We start from the raw sequence: 21,437 nt of genomic DNA on the forward strand, positions 1-21,437 counted from the left end.
CAAGCTGGGGTTTGCCAGTTTTGGGGAGATGCCATGCAACCTGTGAGGTCTGCTTCTCGCCAGCTTGGTTCTGAAATGAGTTCCGCTAGCCACAGGAATGAGAGGTTTGAGTTATTTGGTAGTTTACATTCACACACTAGAGTTTGAAAATGTTCCCTAAGGGAGTCCTGGGGAAGCAGCTCTTCTTTTGACCTAACTCTCATTTGTCAGTCTGTATGTCCGCCTATTTTTATGTATCATCTTAACGCAAGCTGGAATATTTTCTGGTAAAAAAATTTATTCAGTGTAACAGTTTGACTTGTGTGTGTTTTTCTTTGCAATTTCATGACCTATAAGATGAAATATAGGTCTGCGTTTGCATTTTTACATGTGACTTTCAACATCCACACAATGCACTAACCCCATTATCCAAATCCATTCTACAAACTGACTGTGTTCCTCTCTGCGTGGCTGTGTAGGATGCCAGCTGCTAGCACCATGACCGGTGGGAGGGCCCTGCTGCTCTGTACAAACACTGACAACTGTATCTACCAATCAGTCAACGGGTAGGTACCTCAAAATCTGATCAAAAATTCTTTTCATTTTTCTGATTCTGTGTAAAAAGTATCGTAATAATAGATTCTACCATCTCAGAAGCTTATTTTTTGAAGTTATTGTCAAAGTCTCCTTGAGCAAGGTTTTTATAGCCTGCATTTAGTGTGTAGCTTTTTTTAAAACATCAGTCTGTCATTGTCACATTGTCATCTTCCAATAAAATGTAAGCCAACGGTTAAGACTGTAAATCACCTGTTCCTCAAACCGCTGGCTGGTATTGCCAGTGCAAATGTTTCTCACAGTGAGATTCCTCATGCTGCTGCTTTCTGTTTTGTCATTGTGCCCTGCCAGAAAGCTACCTAGCAATATCGTTTAAAATCAGATCAGATTGCAGAGTGCAGTACAGAGGCCAGTAGAAGCTGCATATCTTCTTGGTAATGGTCTGTTTATAGTAAAATGGGGAGACTGTTGAAAGTAACTGTACTACCAGATGCTGTATTTGTTGTTTGAGCATTTGCGAACTTTGGATGAAATTCTTAGCAGAAATTATCAACAACAGTGTTAAAACATTGGTTCACTGAAAAGAAGTAAAAAGCTCTCTAATTTTAGGAGAGAAGTAAACTAAGACTCAGAGAGCACAATGCAGTAAGAAAAATAAACCGACCACTAACGTTAAACACTCCTTTTGGCATGTTTGTAGCAGCACTGAGCATTTTAGAACTTTTTTCCATTTTAGTTTTTAATTTTTTTTTATTAAGAAAAGTAGTTAATTGTTTAGTCTCATTCCCAGGCGTCAAATAGCGACCCTTTTGGTTGGCTCACCATTGCTTACTGCACCTTTAAATGTTACGTTTACAAACAGCAACTGACAGATCCTGCATTGTACATCTTTATAGCTATAGAGTTTATGCAGGGGGAATACTAAATTGCTGGTGTACAGAAAATCCAGAACTTGTTGAGTGCCATTTGACCTACCAAGTTATCCAAAAACATGCTTTGTCAGACATGAAGGTGAAACCATAACATAACCTTTACTTTCAACTTGTTATACCTCTACACATTCTTCTCAACATGTTGTCATTTCCCCATAACCATCATAAAGTTCTGTATCCAAGCTTGAAAAGCCCCTTTCCATTCGGGTCAGCTGTATAACAATAGCAGGACTAGAGAAGCAGAGCAGGGCAGAGTTGGCCATCTGGCATCTGGATACTGTTACTGCCCCCCTGCTGCCACTGTCTGATGCCTCTGTGACCACTCTCTGTGGCCCCTTCTGTCATCTTTGCAATATTCATTAGTTCTATTTAGATTATAATGAAGGGATTTTGGTTTGTGCCAATAAGACGGATTGTCTAGTGGAAGACTTAAATGTCTTTTGTTTTGAGTTTGGTCTGGCATATGGCTCAAAAGCTCATTACATTTCTCTTGGAGAAAATTGTCAAAACTTGATATCTTTAAAATAAGTTTTATTTCTTCTTGCCCCTTTCCAACCCTTTCTCCTCTCCGCTAATCCTGTGTTAGCTCAGCTGGTCAGAGATGTGATTGTGCCCTTGTTCCCCTTTCTCTCCTTCCGCCCTCAATGACCGTCATCTCCACCCTCCACCCATCCTTGGCTGCAGTTGATAGACCAGCTTTCCATGCTGCCCTTTTTAAAAAAAAAATCTATTTATCTTTCTTTCTTTCTTTCTTTCTTTCTTTCTTTCTTTCTTTCTTTCTTTCTTTCTTTCTTTCTTTCTTTCTTTCTTAATCATAAACAAGTGTTGTTTTTATTAGATGGGGGGCACACGCAATTAATTTCCTTCTCCATCTGCTCCACTTTTTCTTAGCTCCTTCACTCGACCCCCCTGTCTACTCCTGTTCTCCCTTACTTGGCTTTTCTATTTGACCTAGTTTTTCCCCTCTGTTGCTTCATGCCTAATAAAAACTGCTGTTTCAACGAAGGGATACTAAAAGAGACAGAAAGGGGGAAGGGAGGGAGGAAAAACTAATAAAACCCCAAGCAATTTGGAAGATAATTATTTGGTTTCCTCATTGGTCATAGTTACAACATCACGTTTTTCTTTTTTCGTTAGAGGTCTCGGAGGAAACTTGAATCAGTAATTTCCCCCAGAGATTTCCTCTAGATTGCATGACTGTTGGTTTTCACATCCAATGTCACTAGAAGTCACACAGCAAGGCCACGTTTCCTCTGTTTGTTGGAAATTCAATCATTTGATGAATGGTCTTTGGGCCAAAACTGAGATTTGAGGGTCGGGAGTAGAAAAGAAAAGATGCACGTCCAACTTCGGCCTCTCCCCTCTTCTGTGTATACTTTCATCTCCTCTCCAGAAATAGCTGTGTGTGTAGCTTGTAAACTTTGACCTCCAAAGAGAGTTCAAACAGTCATGACCCAGTAATCTTCCAGGAGGGACTCACAGCTGAAACAGAGGCACCAAACAGACGTCTGAGCTCTTTTAATAAAAATTCTTGTTTACCCCATAAAACAAAGATCCATTTGGATGTAATTGTAAGTGCTCACATTGTGTGGCCAATTTTAAGAGCTACGAGGAGCTCAGTACTTTTCAATGTACACTGGAGGCAGCAACTGATGTTTTTACAAAAATAATTGCACTATAAATCATTAGAGTTGACAACAGTGCAATGTAGTTTCCCCCTCTGTTTATCTGGTTTAAATAAGTGCACATCAGCTGGAGCAGTGGCTCAGTGGTTAGCTCTGTCCCCACACCAAGAGATACCTCTTTGCATGCTTTGTTTGTTTGTTTGGGTTCACTTTTGTTCCCTCCCCATAGCCCATCTTGTGACTGAAAAATGACCTTCCAGTCTGTTAATCATGAAATATGTCTCAAGAAAAAATGTAATGCTTGATTTTTAGATGATGAAATCATATATTTTCTTACCAATTATAAATAATAATGTCAGGCACCATTTGCATTGAATTATTAACTTTGCTTGGTCTGGATTTGTAAGATATTAAGTTAAACAAAGTTTAATGAATGAGCTCCTTAAGCTGAATTAAAACACAACTAATCTAGTTTTTTTCATGTATATCCTGAAGTTTCATCTGTATATCATTTGTTAAGGTCAGAAAGCATTTTCAGAGAGACCTGATTTGTAAGTTAATTTCAAGAAATGTAACAAGTTACATTTCAAGTAATTTTTTTTAATATTAGCGTGTTTGTTAAAGGCTTATTGTGAAATATTAGATGGTTTTGTATGTTCAGTCTGTTTAGTTTAAATCTAATATATTTATATGGATACAATACTACGTGTTTTCATGCTCTTCCTTCTGTTTTGTGTTGCCTCTGTATTAAAATTTAAGTAGTTCTTTGTAAGCCCATGTGGACTGGAGACCTTTGGGTGTATAACAAAATATTTTTTCATTCATTCATTCTTTTCATTCATTTGCCACTGCACTCTAACTAAATAGTGTGTTATCAGTACTGCCAGACAGATGATTGAGTAAACTTATTGAAAGATATATTCCTGATTTTGTTGTTTGTTTGTTTTTGTAACCTCTTTGAGCGTCAGGCAACTATGTTAATTTTTCTGTGTGTGGTTCTTTTCTAGGCTCCAGTGCTGTGGCTTGAAGGTCGGGGAGGCTCCGTCATCTGGGGTGCCCCAGCGCCAAGAGGTCTGTGGGTCACCAGGGGACAGAGACAGGAAGGACACCGCTGTGTCCACCAAGCGTCCCCTCTCCCCCCTACTCAGCCTGAGCGACAGCCCGGGTCCTCCTGACACCATGCTAGCTCACAGGAGAGCCTCCACCACCACCGACCCACGGACTCCCAACATGGAGAACGGGCTGTGCGGCAAGATGAACCACAACAAGAGCCCAGCAGGAGTCAAGAGTGCCAGCATCCGTGATAAGATCTCACAATGGGAGGGTAAAAAGGAGCCTGCCCCACTAACTTCTACAGGGACATTGGAAGTTGAGACAGTGAGGAAAAAGGAATCCAAAGCTTCAGAGGTCCAAAGGACAGATAGCAAGAGGTTTGTCAGCTGGGACAGACAAGACTCAGGGAAGGAGAATTTTGGGAAGCTGGGGGATTTGAGACCTAAATCACCTGAGGGCTCAACAAACAAGGACAAAGAGGTGATCCTAGAGAAGGGATTTCGGGCTTCAAAGCCAACAGAACAACCCCAAGACAAGAAAAGTGTTTTAACTCATGTTAAGAAACTGGAGAAGGCAACAAAGGAGGTTCCTGACAGACCTTCATTGGCTTTTCCAGGGAATTACTTCTGTCCTCCTTCAAAGGAGGATCTGGAAGAATCAGAAAAGAAGGGCAACGAGCCCATTTTTGGGACTTTTGATGTGACGCGGCCTGGTGGGTCACGGAGGAGGAGGGAAGGGGATCCAGAGAACGTATACAGTGAGCCAGGTGCTCCGTCTATAAACCCTCTACCTAAACCTCAGAGAACCTTCCAGCACCACACACCCCCCACTACGCCAGCTTCAGGGCCCAGCTCAGGGAAGGGAAGGAGGAACTTGCCCCCTTTACCTTCCATTCCTCCTCCTCCTTTACCCACATGCCCACCACCTGGAGTTTGCAGGAGACCCTGGGCTGACAAACCCCGGGACAGCAGTAACAGGTAAGAGATTAAGAAGATAAAATGAATATGTGCAGCCATGATTAGTTTACCATAGCTACTTTAAGTTACCTATGCTTAAACAAAAGTTTATGAGCATGCTGCACCTAATTTCATAGCAATAAATCCGACATTTGTTGTGGACCAGTGGTGGACCAACCAACCAACAGACAGACATTTAGATACAAGCCATAGTGTCTTGTCTAAAGCTCTAAGGCTGACTTGAATTAAGCAGTGATGTCTCTGTGCATCCTTTAACCCTTACCCCCTACCAGCAACTAAACACCGAGGCGAACAACATTTCCCACATCTGTTGTGAATCAAAACCACCAGTGACATCATCCTGTTTCTAAATATCTCAAAGAATGAGCTCACTGGTTGGATCTGAGGAATGTACACATCAACTCTACTCATTCCTCTTTCCAAAACTTTACTGGCAGTGGAGAACAACATCCAGAGTGGTGTGAGTCATCTCCTTTGCTTTTCAAGAGTTTCAGCCTTGACAGTAAAAATGATTGTGCAAGGCCTTTGGCTATCACAAAAGAGTCGTCAGGCATTTATTTTGCAGAGTTAGAATTTCTAAATGTAGAAGTGTGTCTACTTGTCAAGTGTAAAGTTTGCTCCAGCATCTGACTCACTTATTCTGGCAAGAGTAATTAACATGTACAATTTTCAAGAGGTCTTCTGAGAGGCACTCATATTCAGATGGTTACAATCAAACAAACAAAGCTCTGCAGGGAAACCCAAAAATGTGAACTCTGCAGTATTGGAGTACATCTATTGTTCACTCTCTCCAGTGGTCTGAATTCTTGTTTGGAGCTTGGCTTAGATCTGTTACATTCCATACCATATGTGGAGGCCTCACTCTGCTCAAGTGTGCTGTGTCAAGCCCTTTGTTTGGCCAGGCTGTCTCTCAGTGAGTGTCCGTTGCAGTGTGCATTTCTGTGCGTGGAGTTTCTAGTTTAGTAGATGATCAAATTAGATCATTAAATGGCATGCAACAAGTCTGCAATAAATCCTACTTTTGTCAAGCTTACAATGTCCAGTTTTTGTTAAAACTCTGCCAGAAAAGTGCATATTTAACTCCATAGTCATTTATTTTTCCTAACTGTAGGTACACATCAGGGACCCTACAAAATAGTTGACATCATCATGATGTACATGTGCAGATTTGGCCGAATGGCTAGTTTTCATATGCAGTTCCGCGAAAAGTTAATATCATTGCTGTCCAGTCAAACCACTTATCTCCAAAATGTCAACTTGTCATGAGTTAAGAAAAACAGCCATGTCTTCAGCTTTGTGGCAATGCATTTTTCAGATGATTCAATGACTTTGTAAATGGTTTATTTGGCTTAAGAAATAGGAGAATTGTCTCAACTCATAAAGGAGCACTCCCTCCTTCAGTTTTATCAAAAAAATTCAAAAACACCAAATTTGGAGATAAGTGGTATTGACTGGACGGCAACGATATTCTAGTTAAATACAAGCTGACAAAATAAGATGAAGGCAGATAGCATAGAAAATCATACAACAAGATCATGCATGAAGGAAAACTAATTTTGACAAGCTTTAGAAGAGATGTATCAGGGCTTTTGCATTGTATTGCAATCAGTGTTAGGTAGTGTACGTTTTAAAAAGTAACTTGTTACATCACAAGATTACAGCCATTAAAAAGGAGCTTGTTAAGTTACAGCATTACCTTGTGAGAAAAGTAACTTGTTGGAGTATTTTGCGTTACCAAAACTGAAAACCCCTTTGCTATTCCTTTAAGATGTTACCGCTTATATTGTTCAGAGGATGCATGTCTTTCTCCTAATTCACTCTGTGGACTCTACCGACATTACTTGGTATAATCTGTAACTCTGCAGGTTAATAATAACAGGAATGACGAACGCAATATCCCATTCACAGCTCATGATTAATCCTCTATGTTTGACATAAATCGAGTGGGTATTGGAGCGCATATAGCCTAACAAGTTCATACAACATGTAGTTGTTTTTTTCAAATCATCTGCAATGAGAAAGGTTGAATTATTTAATGTTCATGAAAGTAAACAGAAATTGAGGGTACCTGACAGGTAGCCTTCTGGCTGCTAACAATCAGACAGTGAACTTATCGGAAACATGAAGTTTTAGCATCTGTCTCAGTGAAAACAAGAAAACATGGGCTCGTATGGACTGCAGTACATCATGTTTCAACATGAGACTGATGAACAAGAGACTGTCCTCTCTGGTCTGCTAAGTTACACCTGCACACTGACACAAAACAACCACTCTGACACAGAAAAGTGGCTGCATACTGCCTACAAAGAAGTTGGAGAGACACAGAGGCAGTGCAATTGCATTAGGGATTTTCTCTTTGTTTCTGAGGAAACAAAAGGAACAGAGAAATACGGTGAAATTCTTACAGTAACGGATTACTTATTTGAAAACGTAACTAAATAAAGGATCACTTAGGTTGCACTGATTGCAATGGATGTAGCAAGCTGTTCCTAATAAAGTGGCAACTTAGTATAATTGTATGTATATGCATACACGCGGGGACACATGCAACCACGGATGCTTGCGTGCGCATCATTCAGCTGGTCTTTAATCTAAGGCAGTGATGAAAGACAGATGTGATCATTCAAATGTGGCAACCAGCAAATGGCAACATCAGTTTTCCTGCATATCAAACATTTTTTAACTGCACTGACATGAACGCAGAGGTATCAGGGAAAAGTCCTTCCTTCCTCTTCTTTTGTGTTTGGCGTGCAACTCTCCTAAATCTTTGTAATCCTCTATCCACCAGGAAGTCCTATGAATTTGAGGATCTGCTCCAGTCGTCTTCAGACAGCTGCAGGGTGGACTGGTACGCTCAGTCCAGACTGGGCCTAACACGCACTTTATCAGAAGAGAATGTCTACGAGGACATAATAGGTAAACAACACAACATCGATTCTTAAAAAGGTTGGGATGCTGTGTAAAACAAAAAACAGAGTGTGATCATTTGCTGAATTGAAAACAGTACAAGTATTTGATGTTTTACCTTTGCAGATTCATTGGTTTTTGTAAATATACACTTATTTTAAATTTGGTGCCACGTCTCAAACAAGTTGGGACAGGGGCAGCAAAAGACTGAAAGACGTGGAACTGTCAAAAACACCTGTTTAGATCATTCCTCAGGTAAACAGGTCAGTTGGTAACAGGTGATAGTATCATGATTGGGTATGAAATGGGCATCCTCGAAAGCTCCGTCGCACACAAGCAAGGATGGAGCGAAGTTCACCACTTTGTGAAACACGTGTTGTACAAATCACACTTTTATTTTTCCATACCCTGGCGGAATCTTCCACAAACTGCTGCATCTATCAGAAATCAAGTTTCTGACATGTGATTTTAAAGTGTTCGTAAAAGGTTCTGCACTTTTAGGCTATGAATTGTTTTTTATTTTCAAAATACTGAAAAACATTGTTAAATACTGTACTGTAGTAGGTTGTGATATTTTCTCTACCCTTCATATGCTGCATGACCTTTTAGTTTCATTTCTCATATCAGTGTGATTCATAGAGTTCAGTCACAGAGGTGACGAGGAGGCCAAGCCGTCTTTACTCTGCTCTGTTTTTTCTGCTCCAGTTTTAATTTAAAGCCACGCTGCTTCACTTTTATTAAAAATTATGTGTAGAAACCTGACCTACGTTCCTGCCTTATTGTCTGCAGTGTTATGCCAACCCCACCTAGAGCCTGTTTAATTTCATAACGTGTACAATAGTGGCGTTGTGTGAGGTTGTGCTGCAGCTGAGGTTGGCTACTGTGCAGCAGGGGGCATATGAATGGCTTAGAGCCATGGACCATTACTTGCAATCACTTCAGTGTGTTTTTGGTTTTCCTTCCAGAGGCTGGTGTGTAATGAGGGCTGCTTGCTCGCAACAATCAAATTAAGTTTAATTATATTTGACAGATGCCACAGCTTATTTTGGATTATTTTATAGTCTCCTCCTTTTAGACAGTAGTATTGTTCTTTAAAATGCTCAGACATTGTTCACCAAACACTCAGCAGTGTCCCATGGGTAAAGTAACTCTGACTCACTCACTATAGCTGTCGACTCAAAAAGCAGCCCAGGGAGGCAGAGATATAGATAGCGTGGACAGTGATGAACAGTTGTGGTGTCCTCCTCGTAGTCTTGTCATCAACCTTCACACGCAAACCAGGCTCTCATCAACACACAATCCATATGCCTGATAGTGTTTTCAGATTGAGAGGAAAGCAACTGTCACCACTGCATGTACTCAGACACACGTGATGACTGATGCAAGCTCACACATGTGCACAGCTGACAGCACACACAAACACACCGTAGAGATTGGTGTGACCTACTCATCTGCCAGCAATGTGAAAAACAGCATGTTGATCCCTTGTTTTCCTCAGAGGGAGACGGAGCGGGGAACTGAACGTCCCTCTTTATACTCCGACTCCTCCAGGTCGCATCTGGTGGATGGATTGATAGAGCAGAGGAGAGATACAGAGAGACAGAGACAAAGAGAGAAATGAGACACAGGTTTTGGAAAATGAAACTTCCTCACTCCTTATCTGCAGGGGAGGACCTGAGGCTAGAGTTACGACTAGCATCAGACGTGCAAGCATCTTATCCCAGTGAAATATGAGCTGGGTGAGTGCACTGCTGCCTCTGGTAGCTCTCTGCACATCTGGACCAGGAATCGTCTAGCAAAACAAATATGACTGATACAGAAAGAATACTTTATCTGCTTTTTGGAAAGGTTGTGAGAGACTGTTGTGTAATCCAGGTGATGTTGATTCATTGGTTTTGAAAAAGATTTTATTTTTTCTTCTGAAGATCCTCCATCTAAGGAGAACCCCTATGAAGACATAGAGCTGGAGAGAAGTTGTTTGGGAAGCAAATGTGTTTCCCCTGCCTCCTCATCTCCTGTTCCCGACACACCAACTAAGGTACCTGATCGCTGATGAATCACTTTAAATCTAAGTATATTTAATGGAAGCAGCCCTATACTAAGAATCTGTCTGTTTTGCTCCATCTGCCCTCCCCAGCTCTCCACCAGGCCTGGCTTCTTCAGACAAAATTCTGAACGGCGAAGCTTTAAACTCCTGGAACTACGCAAGACCGGCAGGGACACTGGCATCTCCTCTCCCTCCCGGATCAGCCCCCCCTCCACACCCAGCAGCCCTGACGACACCCCCTGCCTCTCTGGAGACCCGTACAATCGCAGACGGAGGAAAATCCCAAAGGTATGAGAGTCTGAGAGGCCTCTGACAAAGCTCACGCTGCTCCGTCTGTGATTTATGACCCAGTGTACCGCTCAGGGAGGTTCGGAGCTGGTCCACTCATGCTGCCGTCTGGGGATGAGTAAGGCAGGGGAAACTTTTCTGATGGATATTTCCTGTGCAAAGTGTGCCTAGAGGAAGGCCTCCCAGAAGCTGTATTGAAATGATTTTGGTAGGAGGCTGGCAGATTTTGTTTATTAGTTTAAGGAGTTAAAGATGGACATTTCTTTCCCTTTGCCTCCCGCAGATGGTGCTGAAAATCAATGGCATCTTTGAGGCGCGGAGAGGGAAGAAACGCATGAAGAGGGTGTCTCAGTCTACGGAGACCAGCTCAGGGAGAGGTGAGACTTCAAATGTGATAGTAGGCCAAAGAAAAGCCTGTTTTACTTGCTTCACATCAACTATGAATTTACTGAAAGAAAAACTGAACTCACTGTAGGAATCTTTGTTTTGTCCACCTCTGCAACGCTTCCATCAAGGAGCTTGTGGGGATTTTTGTGTTTGTTTGTCTGTTGGTTAGCAGGATGTCTCTAACACTTGTTAACTGATTTCAATAAAAGTTGGTGGAAAGTTACGTTGTGGGCAAAGGAACACAAGATTAGTTTCTGGTGTGAAAACAGTTCCAGGTGCAGATCCTGCTGTGGAGCCAGTAATTCTTCCTGACATTGCAATGCCATTCTGTCTAATAATATCAATTCTCTGTACTTTCAAAAATACTACAATTATATGGCCTTTTTTCATTGTCCTTGTAACTGAAAGTTAGTACTATCCACGCGTTACAAGTCCGATAATACCTCATCATATGTGTTCACTTAATTTTATGGGCAAGGTTACTTTCTCGGGTCGCTTGAAACTGACCCATGTTTCAGAGGACTGGGTGGTGTTGTGTGGTGGTGGAGGCTGGAATGAAAGCAATGAGAGCAAATTCCATGTGTTTGGCGTTTCCTGTGATTGTTATGGGCGGCCTCCTCACGATCTGTTTTTCTTTTTTATTCTCTTGTCTCTTTAATTTAGTGACGGATGAGAACAGCGAGTCGGAAAGTGACACGGAGGAGAAACTAAAAGGTGAGAACAGAAATAAATATTCACACATACAGGAGCTAAATATGAAATTGTTATGTATCTGTGTAATTTCATTAGTTCAAAAAATTTGGCACAATAGGAGAATGTGTGCATAAACTGATTCAGATCATAGTTTTCTCTCTTTTCACTGTTCCACTGTATAGCTTACATTAAAAGTATACACAGATGGAAATGCTGATATCCTTACATGGCCTCACAGTGACCCTCTGTGCTTTTGCATATGACTGGATTTATATGCATGAAATGTGTTTCTGCATCTCTCAGCTCACAGCCAGCGGCTGGTGTCGGTCCAGTCCATGCTGAGGCAGACGGGGCGGTACCGGACCTTGGAGAGGGATCTGATGGAGCTGCAGGAGAGAAAACTCTTTGAGTATTTCATAGTTGTTGCGCTCCACAAGACCAAGGCTGGAGTCCCATACCTGCCAGAGGTCACACAGCAGTTCCCTCTCAAGGTGAAAGAGGATAGAAATGTTACTAACGCACCTTATTTGAAAATGAACTGCTGAAAATTAAAGAAAGAAAACACTGCTGATAAAGAAGCATAATTTTAGCTTTCCTATCAGAACTATAGTAATAATTTAACCTATATATCCTAGTTTATGAGCATGAGCTGATATGGGCTTTTCTGGTGAAAGAAAAACAGAAATTTTACACTTATTTTATGCAAACAAAGAGGAGCATTGTCATTTTTGAGCAGCTTTACCACTAAATAATGAAAACGTCTGTTAAATCAACAAAATCCAAGAATCTAAAATTCTGTTTTAGTTGTGGCCATAGATGGAGAACACGTGTGCTTTAAGTGGTTCTATATGTGGTTCATTATTTATTTCCAGTGTGCAGATGTCTCAGGCCCATTTAAGTCTTACAGCAATCTAATCTGAAATCTTTTGTGGTGTTAAATATATTCATTTTCCTATTTTGTCTCGCTTGTCTTCCAGCTTGAAAGGAGCTTTAAGTTCATGCGTGAGGCTGAGGACCAGCTGAAGGTCATCCCTCAGTTCTGTTTCCCTGACGCTAAAGACTGGGCGCCTGTCGACAACTTCCCCAGGTCAGTCCCAGTCCGTCGGCTGCCGCGGCCCTTAGGACTTAAAAAAAAGTGAAAGAAAACAGGGACAGAGGAATTTCCCGGCAGAGTGGTCATAGCTTGTGTGTGTTCCTCGCTAATAAGCACTTGTTAGAGAAGAAGCTGACAGCCCAAAATAGAAATGACCTCGTGGCTTGTAAGATGACTGTTCTTTCTTTAGCGATTAGGCGCTGGCAGTGACAAATGATTACAGGGAGAGAGAATGGATTGAGGATGTTACACCTGGTTTGTTACTACAAAATCACCTCTCTGTCTTTGCTGTTTAAAATTGGCCAAATTACCCAATACCTCCTAGCTGAGCCACTCAACGTCTGCATTGTTCTGAGAAGTGATGATGTGTCCTGACTGTGATGGCTAATAATTACCTGGAGGCAAATGTTCAAAGGAGTGAGGGGCCAGTAAAAACACACACCTTCACTGAACTGGCTGACACTCTCGCCTGTCTAGAAGGTCCTCACCGGTCAATGAATACCTGTCAGCGAAAGCTAAGGAGGCTTTGTGTGGATATTTGCAGAGTAAGCCTGTCCTGAGGGTTTTCCTTCTCAAGTACAAAGTCGTACCGTTGTTTACCAAAACACAAAGTCCAGTCCAGAATGGAGTGCTCTGTTTCCACAACAGTCATTCACGTGTGATTTTAACTGCTTTTAACATTTTCCAGCATATCTGAATTATTTTTTTTCTTCTTTTTTTTTATCTCCAGTGAGACGTTCTCATTTGTCCTGACTGGTGAGGATGGAAGCAGGCGGTTTGGCTACTGTCGGAGATTACTGGTATGCCCTTAAAATTCTACTGCCCCTTATCACTAGCTTCTCCTAATTTGATTTAAACACAGATAATCCTTCCTTATGAACTCTCTTGACTCTTCTTGACTTTGCTTGATAAAATGATTCCAAATTCTTCATCCTAAATGGCTGTCAAAGTCTCTGCGAAACAAAAGCTTTGCTCTGCTCCACTGGTCTAATCCTGTGGTTGTACTTGGATGAGCAATCTTGTGACATTCCAGTGTTTTGAACCTGTCTTTTTCTTGCTGACTGTTCTCAGCCCAGTGGTAAAGGCCGAAGGCTCCCTGAGGTCTACTGCATCGTCAGCCGCCTGGGCTGCTTCGACCTCTTCTCCAAGGTAGATACAGTGAACCAAACACAAGTGCACAAAGTTCACATGAATACGTGTTTTTTGCGGCAAATTAAATTAAATCGCACAGAATTCCTTCAGTTACACAAACACATACTGTACATACAACCCCACCCCCACTAAACGAGTACAGAGCAGTACCACCCTTGGTGCCCACAGAGCCCCACCCGCCCTCCGTCCGGTCTATTTCCCACAGAGCCTCGTAGTCCTGGTTGCAGTATGGAGACACATGTGAACTGCAGCTGATGTGGTTACTGCAGTGGAAAAGGTTCCCCATACTGAGCTTAAGATTTATAAGCATGTTGAACTGTGTGCTTAGCGTTCATATGCCTTTGCCAAAAAAGGGATTGCAAGGATACAGACTGAGACATAGAAGGGTGAATATAGTATATCTGTTGTTATTTATGAACATATAAATATGTTTCATCTGTATGAGATCAGCTACACAACACTAATACTATACAGATGTGTAGATATGTGTGTAGATGAGTACACACAATGGATTCAGCCTGTTAGCCATTAGTTGTACTCACTTTTGACAATGTTTGACTCTCCACTGAATCAGGGCACAATTTAAAAAGTCTGTGAGGAGATAAACCAGTGTTTCCCAAAGAATTGTCAGTCCAGAGTCTCAGTTACATTGAGTAACTTCAGCCTTTATTCATTTATGATGGCACATGAATGAGATGTCATTTTAACTGTCAGTTTAGAAAGAAGAGATTGGAGTGTCAGTGGGACTTTTGCCTGGTTTAAAAAAGGGGAAATTCGACAATACCATACATGTAATCCTCTATCACAGTATACACTGTGTATATATATAGTATATGTAATATGGTTAGGTTTAGGCACAAAAATCACTTGATAGGTTTAGGAAAAGATCATACTTGGGGTGAAGATAATTAAATTCATAACGCTACGTAAGTCACGCAAGTAATGACAAAAAAGGTCTAATCTATTGAAACGATCATGTTTAGCTGGGATAGAAAGATCTACTGCTCTGCACGCGCCTGACACATCTATAGTGTACATAAATATTTGTGATTGTAGATATTAAAATTTCAGAGCTTCCCTCTCTGTGTTTCCCAGATTCTGGATGAAGTGGAAAAGAGGAGAGCCATCTCTCCTGCTCTGGTGCAGCCCTTTATGAGAGGCATAATGGAAGCTCCTTTCCCTGCTCCAGGAAGGACTATCACTGTCAAAAACTTCCTACCTGGCTCTGGGACAGAGGTGAGATGATGGTGGTGTCACTTTAAAAAACAGCATTTGAAGTTGTAGGTTTTTTTCACTCCATATGTGTTTGAAATTATATAACCACATCAGTGTCTTTATGTGAATGTGTGTTTTCTTTCCCTCTTTCCTACAGGTGATAGAGCTGTGTAGGCCGTCAGATTCTCGTCTGGAACATGTGGACTTTGAATGTCTATTCTCCTCCTTGAGTCTACGTCTCCTTCTCCGAGTGTTTGCGTCTCTACTTCTGGAGCGCAGAGTCATCTTCACTGCCGACAAACTCAGGTTAGCTCCAGCAACATATATTGTTACAGATCACTGTGGTTAGTCAGCTTTCCGAAACCTAAAGATCGCATGCTCGATCCTTGCAAACCTCAATCCTGGGGCGGGTGGAGTCATTGCGTTAAATGTAATTAATTCATTTGAAGGAAGGGTTACAATGCTGAAAAGACCAAGAGTAAAGAGTTTGAAGGCTATGACAGAGAGACAAACAGTCTTAGGAAAAGAAGATCCTGACCGAGTGTGAGAGGAAAGAATGCTGTTGTGTTATACAGTCGCCTGGGGAACAATCACTTCTCCTCTGGAAAACTGTCATGGAAGCCAGATAGAAGGGCTTGAGAGCATGACTCCAGAGCTAACACGTGTTCACAATGACGTCATCACGCCCACACAGTCCACTTAAAACCTTTAACTGTTGTGGTACACCTGGTTCAGCATGTGGGCTCAGCAGAATCAGTAACTGTCTTCTTATTGAAAGAAAAAAAAACAACAACTACCTCGTGGTTAATATGTAGTTTGCCCATGTACCGTTGTTTAAAAAGTAGTACAAGAAGCCTTTCTCACCAGAGCTCAGATTACGAGTTGTTGCACACGCTCTTCTGTGGAGTGGAAACTTGGCCTCGTCAATCAATTTTTTAATGAATTAACTGTGAGCAGATGCACACCCGGGAGAGATTAAATTAACAGCTTGGGGTGAGTGTGTTTGCTGCCGCTGTATAGTTTTTATTAGTGTTACATCACTCTCCCTTAAGAGATGCTCTTTAACATTCCTCTTAGGGTAACAGCGGGTTTGTTGCAGCAACAGGAATGAACTTTTAGCATTATGTTCCAAATTAAGAAACGTGTGGCGGGAGATGTTGCTTTCTTGAGGAGTTGATTAGCACCCTCTTGTGGTAGAGATTAGAGTTGTATTTTAGACTGTTCAAGAAATACACAGCCATATGAGCCAGCTTTTAGGAATATACTTCGCTTTTTGGAAGATTTTGTGACGTATTTTACTCTTTCTTTAGATACACTGAGATACTAAGTCAAATATTAAACCTTTTTTGAACTGTTGTAGAAAGTCATCATGGGGAATTTAGGGACCAAGTGAGGCAGAGGTAGCTACTAATGCCTAATGTGATGTATTGAAAAGTGAGATATGTATAATCACAGTATCAAACTCTAGCTGCTGCTGCCGATACCAATATTGGGGAGTAAAAAATTCTAATATCAATATATTGGCTGATACTCACGCACATTTTGCAGTGATCCTTCAAATGTGGTTATCAAACCCTTTTGACAAAGATATGAAACAGACGCAGTTTAACAATCAACTTTGTTGTCTTTAATGACATCAGTGAATCACTGAAACAACAAACTTTTCACGGAATTTAATAATTATAAATTACCTCAAGCATGTTTTTCTGCATTATAATCAGCATATATCAGACAACATATACGCTGATATGATATATCTGTGATAGGCTAATATAGGCAGATAATATTGGTCACTTGGTCACTAAACACAGTTTGATGACAATTTGTTTTTGTTTATTTAACCTTTATTTAACCAGAAAGTCCCTTGAGATTAAAATCTCTTTTTCGAGGGAGACCTGGCCAAGATGGCGCACCATTACAACGTAACAGAAATGACTGATAGTTATAGATTGATTGCACAGCACCCAAACTTTTTTTTTCCCCAAAATAAAATCGAGATAAGGACATGGTGAATTGTTTGTATCTGTAGGTCTTTTTGTTAAGGCTTTCCTTATGTTTTCTTTGAAAGAATGTCTTCTACTCTACCATACTGTCCCATCTAAAATCAGTTATCAACCAAGTTTGATCTTTTCTTCCTCTCTTTCTGCAGCACATTGTCTCAGTGTTGTCATGCAGTCGTGGCTCTACTCTACCCCTTCACCTGGCAGCATACGTACATCCCCGTGCTCCCGCCCTCCATGTTGGATATCGTCTGCACCCCTACACCCTTTATAGTGGGCCTGCTCTCCAGCTCCCTGCCTCGACTCAAAGAGCTGCCCATCGAAGAGGTGAGATGAGTTTATTATGTACCCATGGCCCTTCTTTGACACTTAACAATAGCTCCAGGAAATTACATCACTCTCCACTGCTCTTCCCTCAGGTCCTGGTGGTCGACCTCGGCAACAGCCGCTTCCTCCGACAGGTAGAAACCATAAAAACATAAAGAAAACAGCGAAAATCTGTCTGTTACACATGAAGTGACTCTGCCAGATGTTTTGTGAATACAGTACGTTAATTCACTGCAGTGTGTTGACTGTATTTACATCTGTGTGTTTCCCTTCACAGCTGGATGATGAGGACTCCATTCTTCCCCACAAGCTGCAGGCGGCTCTCGAGCATGTGCTGGACAAGAGGAGGGAGCTGGCCTGTGAGAAAGGAGATCTGCCCAATGGTGACTCAGCACAGTTATTACAGCATTTTCTCTGTTATGATGTACTCTATTTATACAGCATATTTATGTTTGATCAGGGGTAACAAATGTACTAAAAACACTGCTCTAAAATGATCAACAGTAATTTCAAATACATTTATTTTTCAATTATATTTATTTTACCTTGAAAAACCACTGAGGACATACCCTCATTTACAATGGTGTGGAAATGGTCTACTGCAGGGAAATATTGATGGGCCAGCTACCATTCAATAGACTATTTACCTTAGAAAAACCTTATTTTTAAGCTTTTGATAATGATACATTTAAACAAATGCAAATTAATGTAGTGCAAAATAGCAACGTTAGTATATGGTGACTTATATGTACATCGCATGTATTAGCATATGTATGTGAGATGTAAATGGACACATACACTAGCGTAACTATTTTGTCATAACAGATTTCTGTATGTTAAGCCAAACATACATAATGTAGAAGTACACTATAATGCAACATCACATCACTGCTTGGTGTGTATTTTTTAGACAACAGAGTTCAGTGTCGCTACGTTAAGCAGCAGTTAGGAGGTTTTTTTAGTCACTCATGCATCCTTTAGCACACCCAACATTAAAGTGACACTTTTTAACAGAAACTGGAAATTTATAGCAAATATCCACCAGCTTTTGGTGAGAATAAAATGTCAAAAAATGATGTAATGTGATGGGAAATAGCTGGAATTTCCAGTAAGTAGGAAGTTTATTTTCCTCCACTTAGTGATGGGTATTGATCAGTGTTTTGCAGACACTGGATGTCTTGGTTGTTCTCATGTAGAGGGCAGTAAATATCCTGTGATTTAATCTTCTCTATTTTATTTCTTTTCCTTGGTTTTCGCTCCTCTTCCTCCACCCAGACTCGAGCTCCCTCAGCACGGTGGTGTCGGAGGCCTTTGTGCGTTTCTTCGTGGAGATGGTGGGTCACTACTCCCTCTTCATGGGTGGAGCAGAGCGGGAGGACGAGTCTGTCTCCTCCCCCACCTTGCCCAGCCCCTCGTCTTCCTCCTCCTCCTCCTCCTCCTCCTCCTCGTCCTTTCAGCGCGACCCCTTTCGCAAAGCGGTCACTTCCAAGAGCTTGAGGAGGTTCTTGGAGGTTTTCATGGAAACGCAGATGTTCACCGGCTTCATCCAGGAGAGGGAGCTGCGCAGGCAGGGCCTCAGAGGTACTGAGATTTGGTTACAGGGTTACAGTTACAGTCGAGTTTCAAACCATTAAAGGAGCAGTATCATGTCAGTCCATACAAATGTACTCCATGTTAGGTTGATGTTGCTCTTTTATTATACTTATTTCAGTTATTTCACCTTTTTTTCCAACTAGGTGTAATGGTATCTTGAAAACATTCCACTTGCAGTATTTAACTTGCTCTTTTACTTTCAGGTCTGTTTGAGGTGAGAGCACAGGAATATCTTGACTCGCTACCTGGGAGCGAGCAACGAGGAGTCAACAAGTTCCTCAAGGGTCTAGGTGAGATTTATTATACAGCCTCAATCAAATGATCACCCAGTTAAGGGACTACAAAAACTACAAGTACAATACAAATACCTCATTAGTAGGAGTTTGGGGTTGGTGATTCACATCTGTTGCTTTTTTCAGGAAACAAGATGAAATTCCTTTCCAAGAAATGATGCTTGGAGTGAGGATGATGTCTGTGAAAGTAGGAAAAATCATGGAGGTGTGCAGTAAAAAGAAGAGCAAGACGCACTCCCTGGACGTGGAGAACATAGAGACGGACATGTGTCTTTAGCTCAAACAGGAATGTAGGACTCGAGAAGTGAACTGGACTCACAGTATGTGAACATGAGTGAATCTGGGGAAAGTTAGATTTTAGCTCTCAGCTTCATTAACCAGTCATTCCATTAGTGTTGTGAAGGGTTTACTCAGCTTGGACCAAAACGCCCTCCAACACGATAAAGCGATGTCTAACAGTGTCTCAGACTTTTTCCCAGATTACAGTCAATCCCTGCAGCTTTTTACTGTATAGCACAGCACAGTGTAAATGTTTTTAGGAACAGTGTTCTAGCTCCTTCACTGACTTCACATATAAACCTGTAAAGAAGGAGCATCACTGAAGGCCCTGTTTTGTACAATACTTTCCTATACATTCCAAGTATTTTCTATAGAAGTTTTAATAAATACAATAGTACAACTTCTTCAACAGCAGGAGGCTTTTCAGTTAATTTATATTCTTTTTAGACAACTTAATCTCTTTTTTAAATTTCCTTTAAATGGGTGCAAAGAAATCTCCTGTAGTTTGTAATAGGCTTTATTTAACAGAGTCTAGTGTTTGGGTTGTTGGGTAAATGTACCACTGTTTTAACTAAATTAACTTCTATTGGAAAAGGAATGAGCACCAAAAGGAAATCAGCGTGATTACAGCTCTCACTTTGGTTTGAGTAAAGTTTGGATGAACTCGATGTTGAAGAAGGATGTGTATCTTAGGCCAATCAGTATCAATGTGTTCACAAAAGCAACTAGGTTTGTCTTAAGCTTGATTAAGAATACAGTGAAACTTTATGAATAAAGTGATTTGAATTTTTGAATTAGACAATGACTCATTCTTTCATACAATATTGTAAATATGTGTATTTAAAGTGAGTAACTTTTGCATTTGCTGCTGAGCTACAGTATGTTTACTTCTTGTTTTTCAGATATTTATTTATTTATATTTTTTTGAGCACATTTTTAATCCGACTTGGGAAAATTCCATTTTTAGACACTGTTTGTTTTACATCACACAAATAATTATGTTTGCATCACAACATACTTAAATATACAATGGTTAAAAGAACTCATTATGCATTTCAGAATAATGTTTATAATATTATTGAATTGTTATTTTTACAATATGTACTGCCAGGTTGCTTGTGAATTTCACAAAGGGATTAATGACGTCTCATCTTAACTTGTAATTATACATCATCATTTATTTGTTGACTATATTTTATTATGTATTATCACTCTGAATCTGCAAAAAAAAAAACTAGCAACTAATATCATCAAATATATGTAGTGGAGTAAAAGTGTAAAGCAACATAAACTGGAAATACTCAAGTTCAGTACAAGTAATTCAAATTTGTACCTAAGTACAGTACTCGAGTAAATGTTTTTCATTCCACTACTGCAGCAATGTCAATTAGTAATGTTTGAGTTCCATCCAGCTCCAGAGGGCACTGTCAACACATCCTGTTCCCATTTTAAGCTGTGAACATGGTTTTACTGTAAATTAATTGCAACTGTAAAGTATATGTTTGCCAAATAATTCATCCCTTTAATGTGACACACATAAACCGACACTGGTGCAGACAGTTTTTGTAGAAGTCACATAATCAGTGAAATGGCTGATCAGCTGTGTGCAGCAAAGGGATTGTAAATGACTCTAAATTCACTTTTTATCTGCAAGGTCGAACTTTAGGAGAGTCAGATTGATTAAACTGGCACCATGAAGACAAGAGAACAGATGATTGACAAACAATTCAGGAGATACAACAACCTCCTCTAGAGTACAATTAAATCAGGCATAAAGAAATGGAAGCGCACAGCTACTAATGATACAACTCGTGAGTGTAAAAGGCAATGGGATGAATAAATGTGGTACACTAGCACACACAAAGATGATTAAATAATCATTTTTATTACTTAAATGTTACGAGTCAACATCACATTACCCCCAGAACAGTGTGACAGCGTGTGGTGTCACTGTCTGAGTCTTGCCAGTGAACCAGCACTCTGTCATACCCACAGTATCCACTGGAGGACTCTGTTACCCAGTTCATGTTATCCTGCATGTG

General features: G+C 40.8%; 1 protein-coding gene across 1 annotated transcript in view; it reads left to right on the forward strand.

The window, feature by feature from the left end:
• The window catches only part of LOC141001399 (DENN domain-containing protein 2A), a 37,582-nt gene extending 17,393 nt beyond the window's left edge, over positions 1–20,189 (forward strand). Inside the window, exons 2-20 of the mRNA XM_073472467.1 lie at positions 459–545; positions 4,099–5,121; positions 7,910–8,037; positions 9,954–10,066; positions 10,166–10,363; positions 10,647–10,740; positions 11,414–11,464; positions 11,747–11,934; positions 12,421–12,530; positions 13,267–13,336; positions 13,608–13,685; positions 14,784–14,924; positions 15,061–15,209; positions 17,053–17,230; positions 17,323–17,364; positions 17,508–17,613; positions 18,506–18,811; positions 19,027–19,113; positions 19,243–20,189. Coding sequence (XP_073328568.1) covers positions 460–545; positions 4,099–5,121; positions 7,910–8,037; positions 9,954–10,066; positions 10,166–10,363; positions 10,647–10,740; positions 11,414–11,464; positions 11,747–11,934; positions 12,421–12,530; positions 13,267–13,336; positions 13,608–13,685; positions 14,784–14,924; positions 15,061–15,209; positions 17,053–17,230; positions 17,323–17,364; positions 17,508–17,613; positions 18,506–18,811; positions 19,027–19,113; positions 19,243–19,274 — 3,180 coding nt within the window. The 5' untranslated portion in view covers position 459 and the 3' untranslated portion in view covers positions 19,275–20,189. The remainder of the gene's footprint in view (positions 1–458; positions 546–4,098; positions 5,122–7,909; positions 8,038–9,953; positions 10,067–10,165; positions 10,364–10,646; positions 10,741–11,413; positions 11,465–11,746; positions 11,935–12,420; positions 12,531–13,266; positions 13,337–13,607; positions 13,686–14,783; positions 14,925–15,060; positions 15,210–17,052; positions 17,231–17,322; positions 17,365–17,507; positions 17,614–18,505; positions 18,812–19,026; positions 19,114–19,242) is intronic.
• Positions 20,190–21,437: the final 1,248 nt, after the last annotated feature.

This window comes from Pagrus major, chromosome 8, assembly GCF_040436345.1.
Source record: "Pagrus major chromosome 8, Pma_NU_1.0".
Taxonomy (NCBI): Eukaryota; Metazoa; Chordata; class Actinopteri; order Spariformes; family Sparidae; genus Pagrus; species Pagrus major.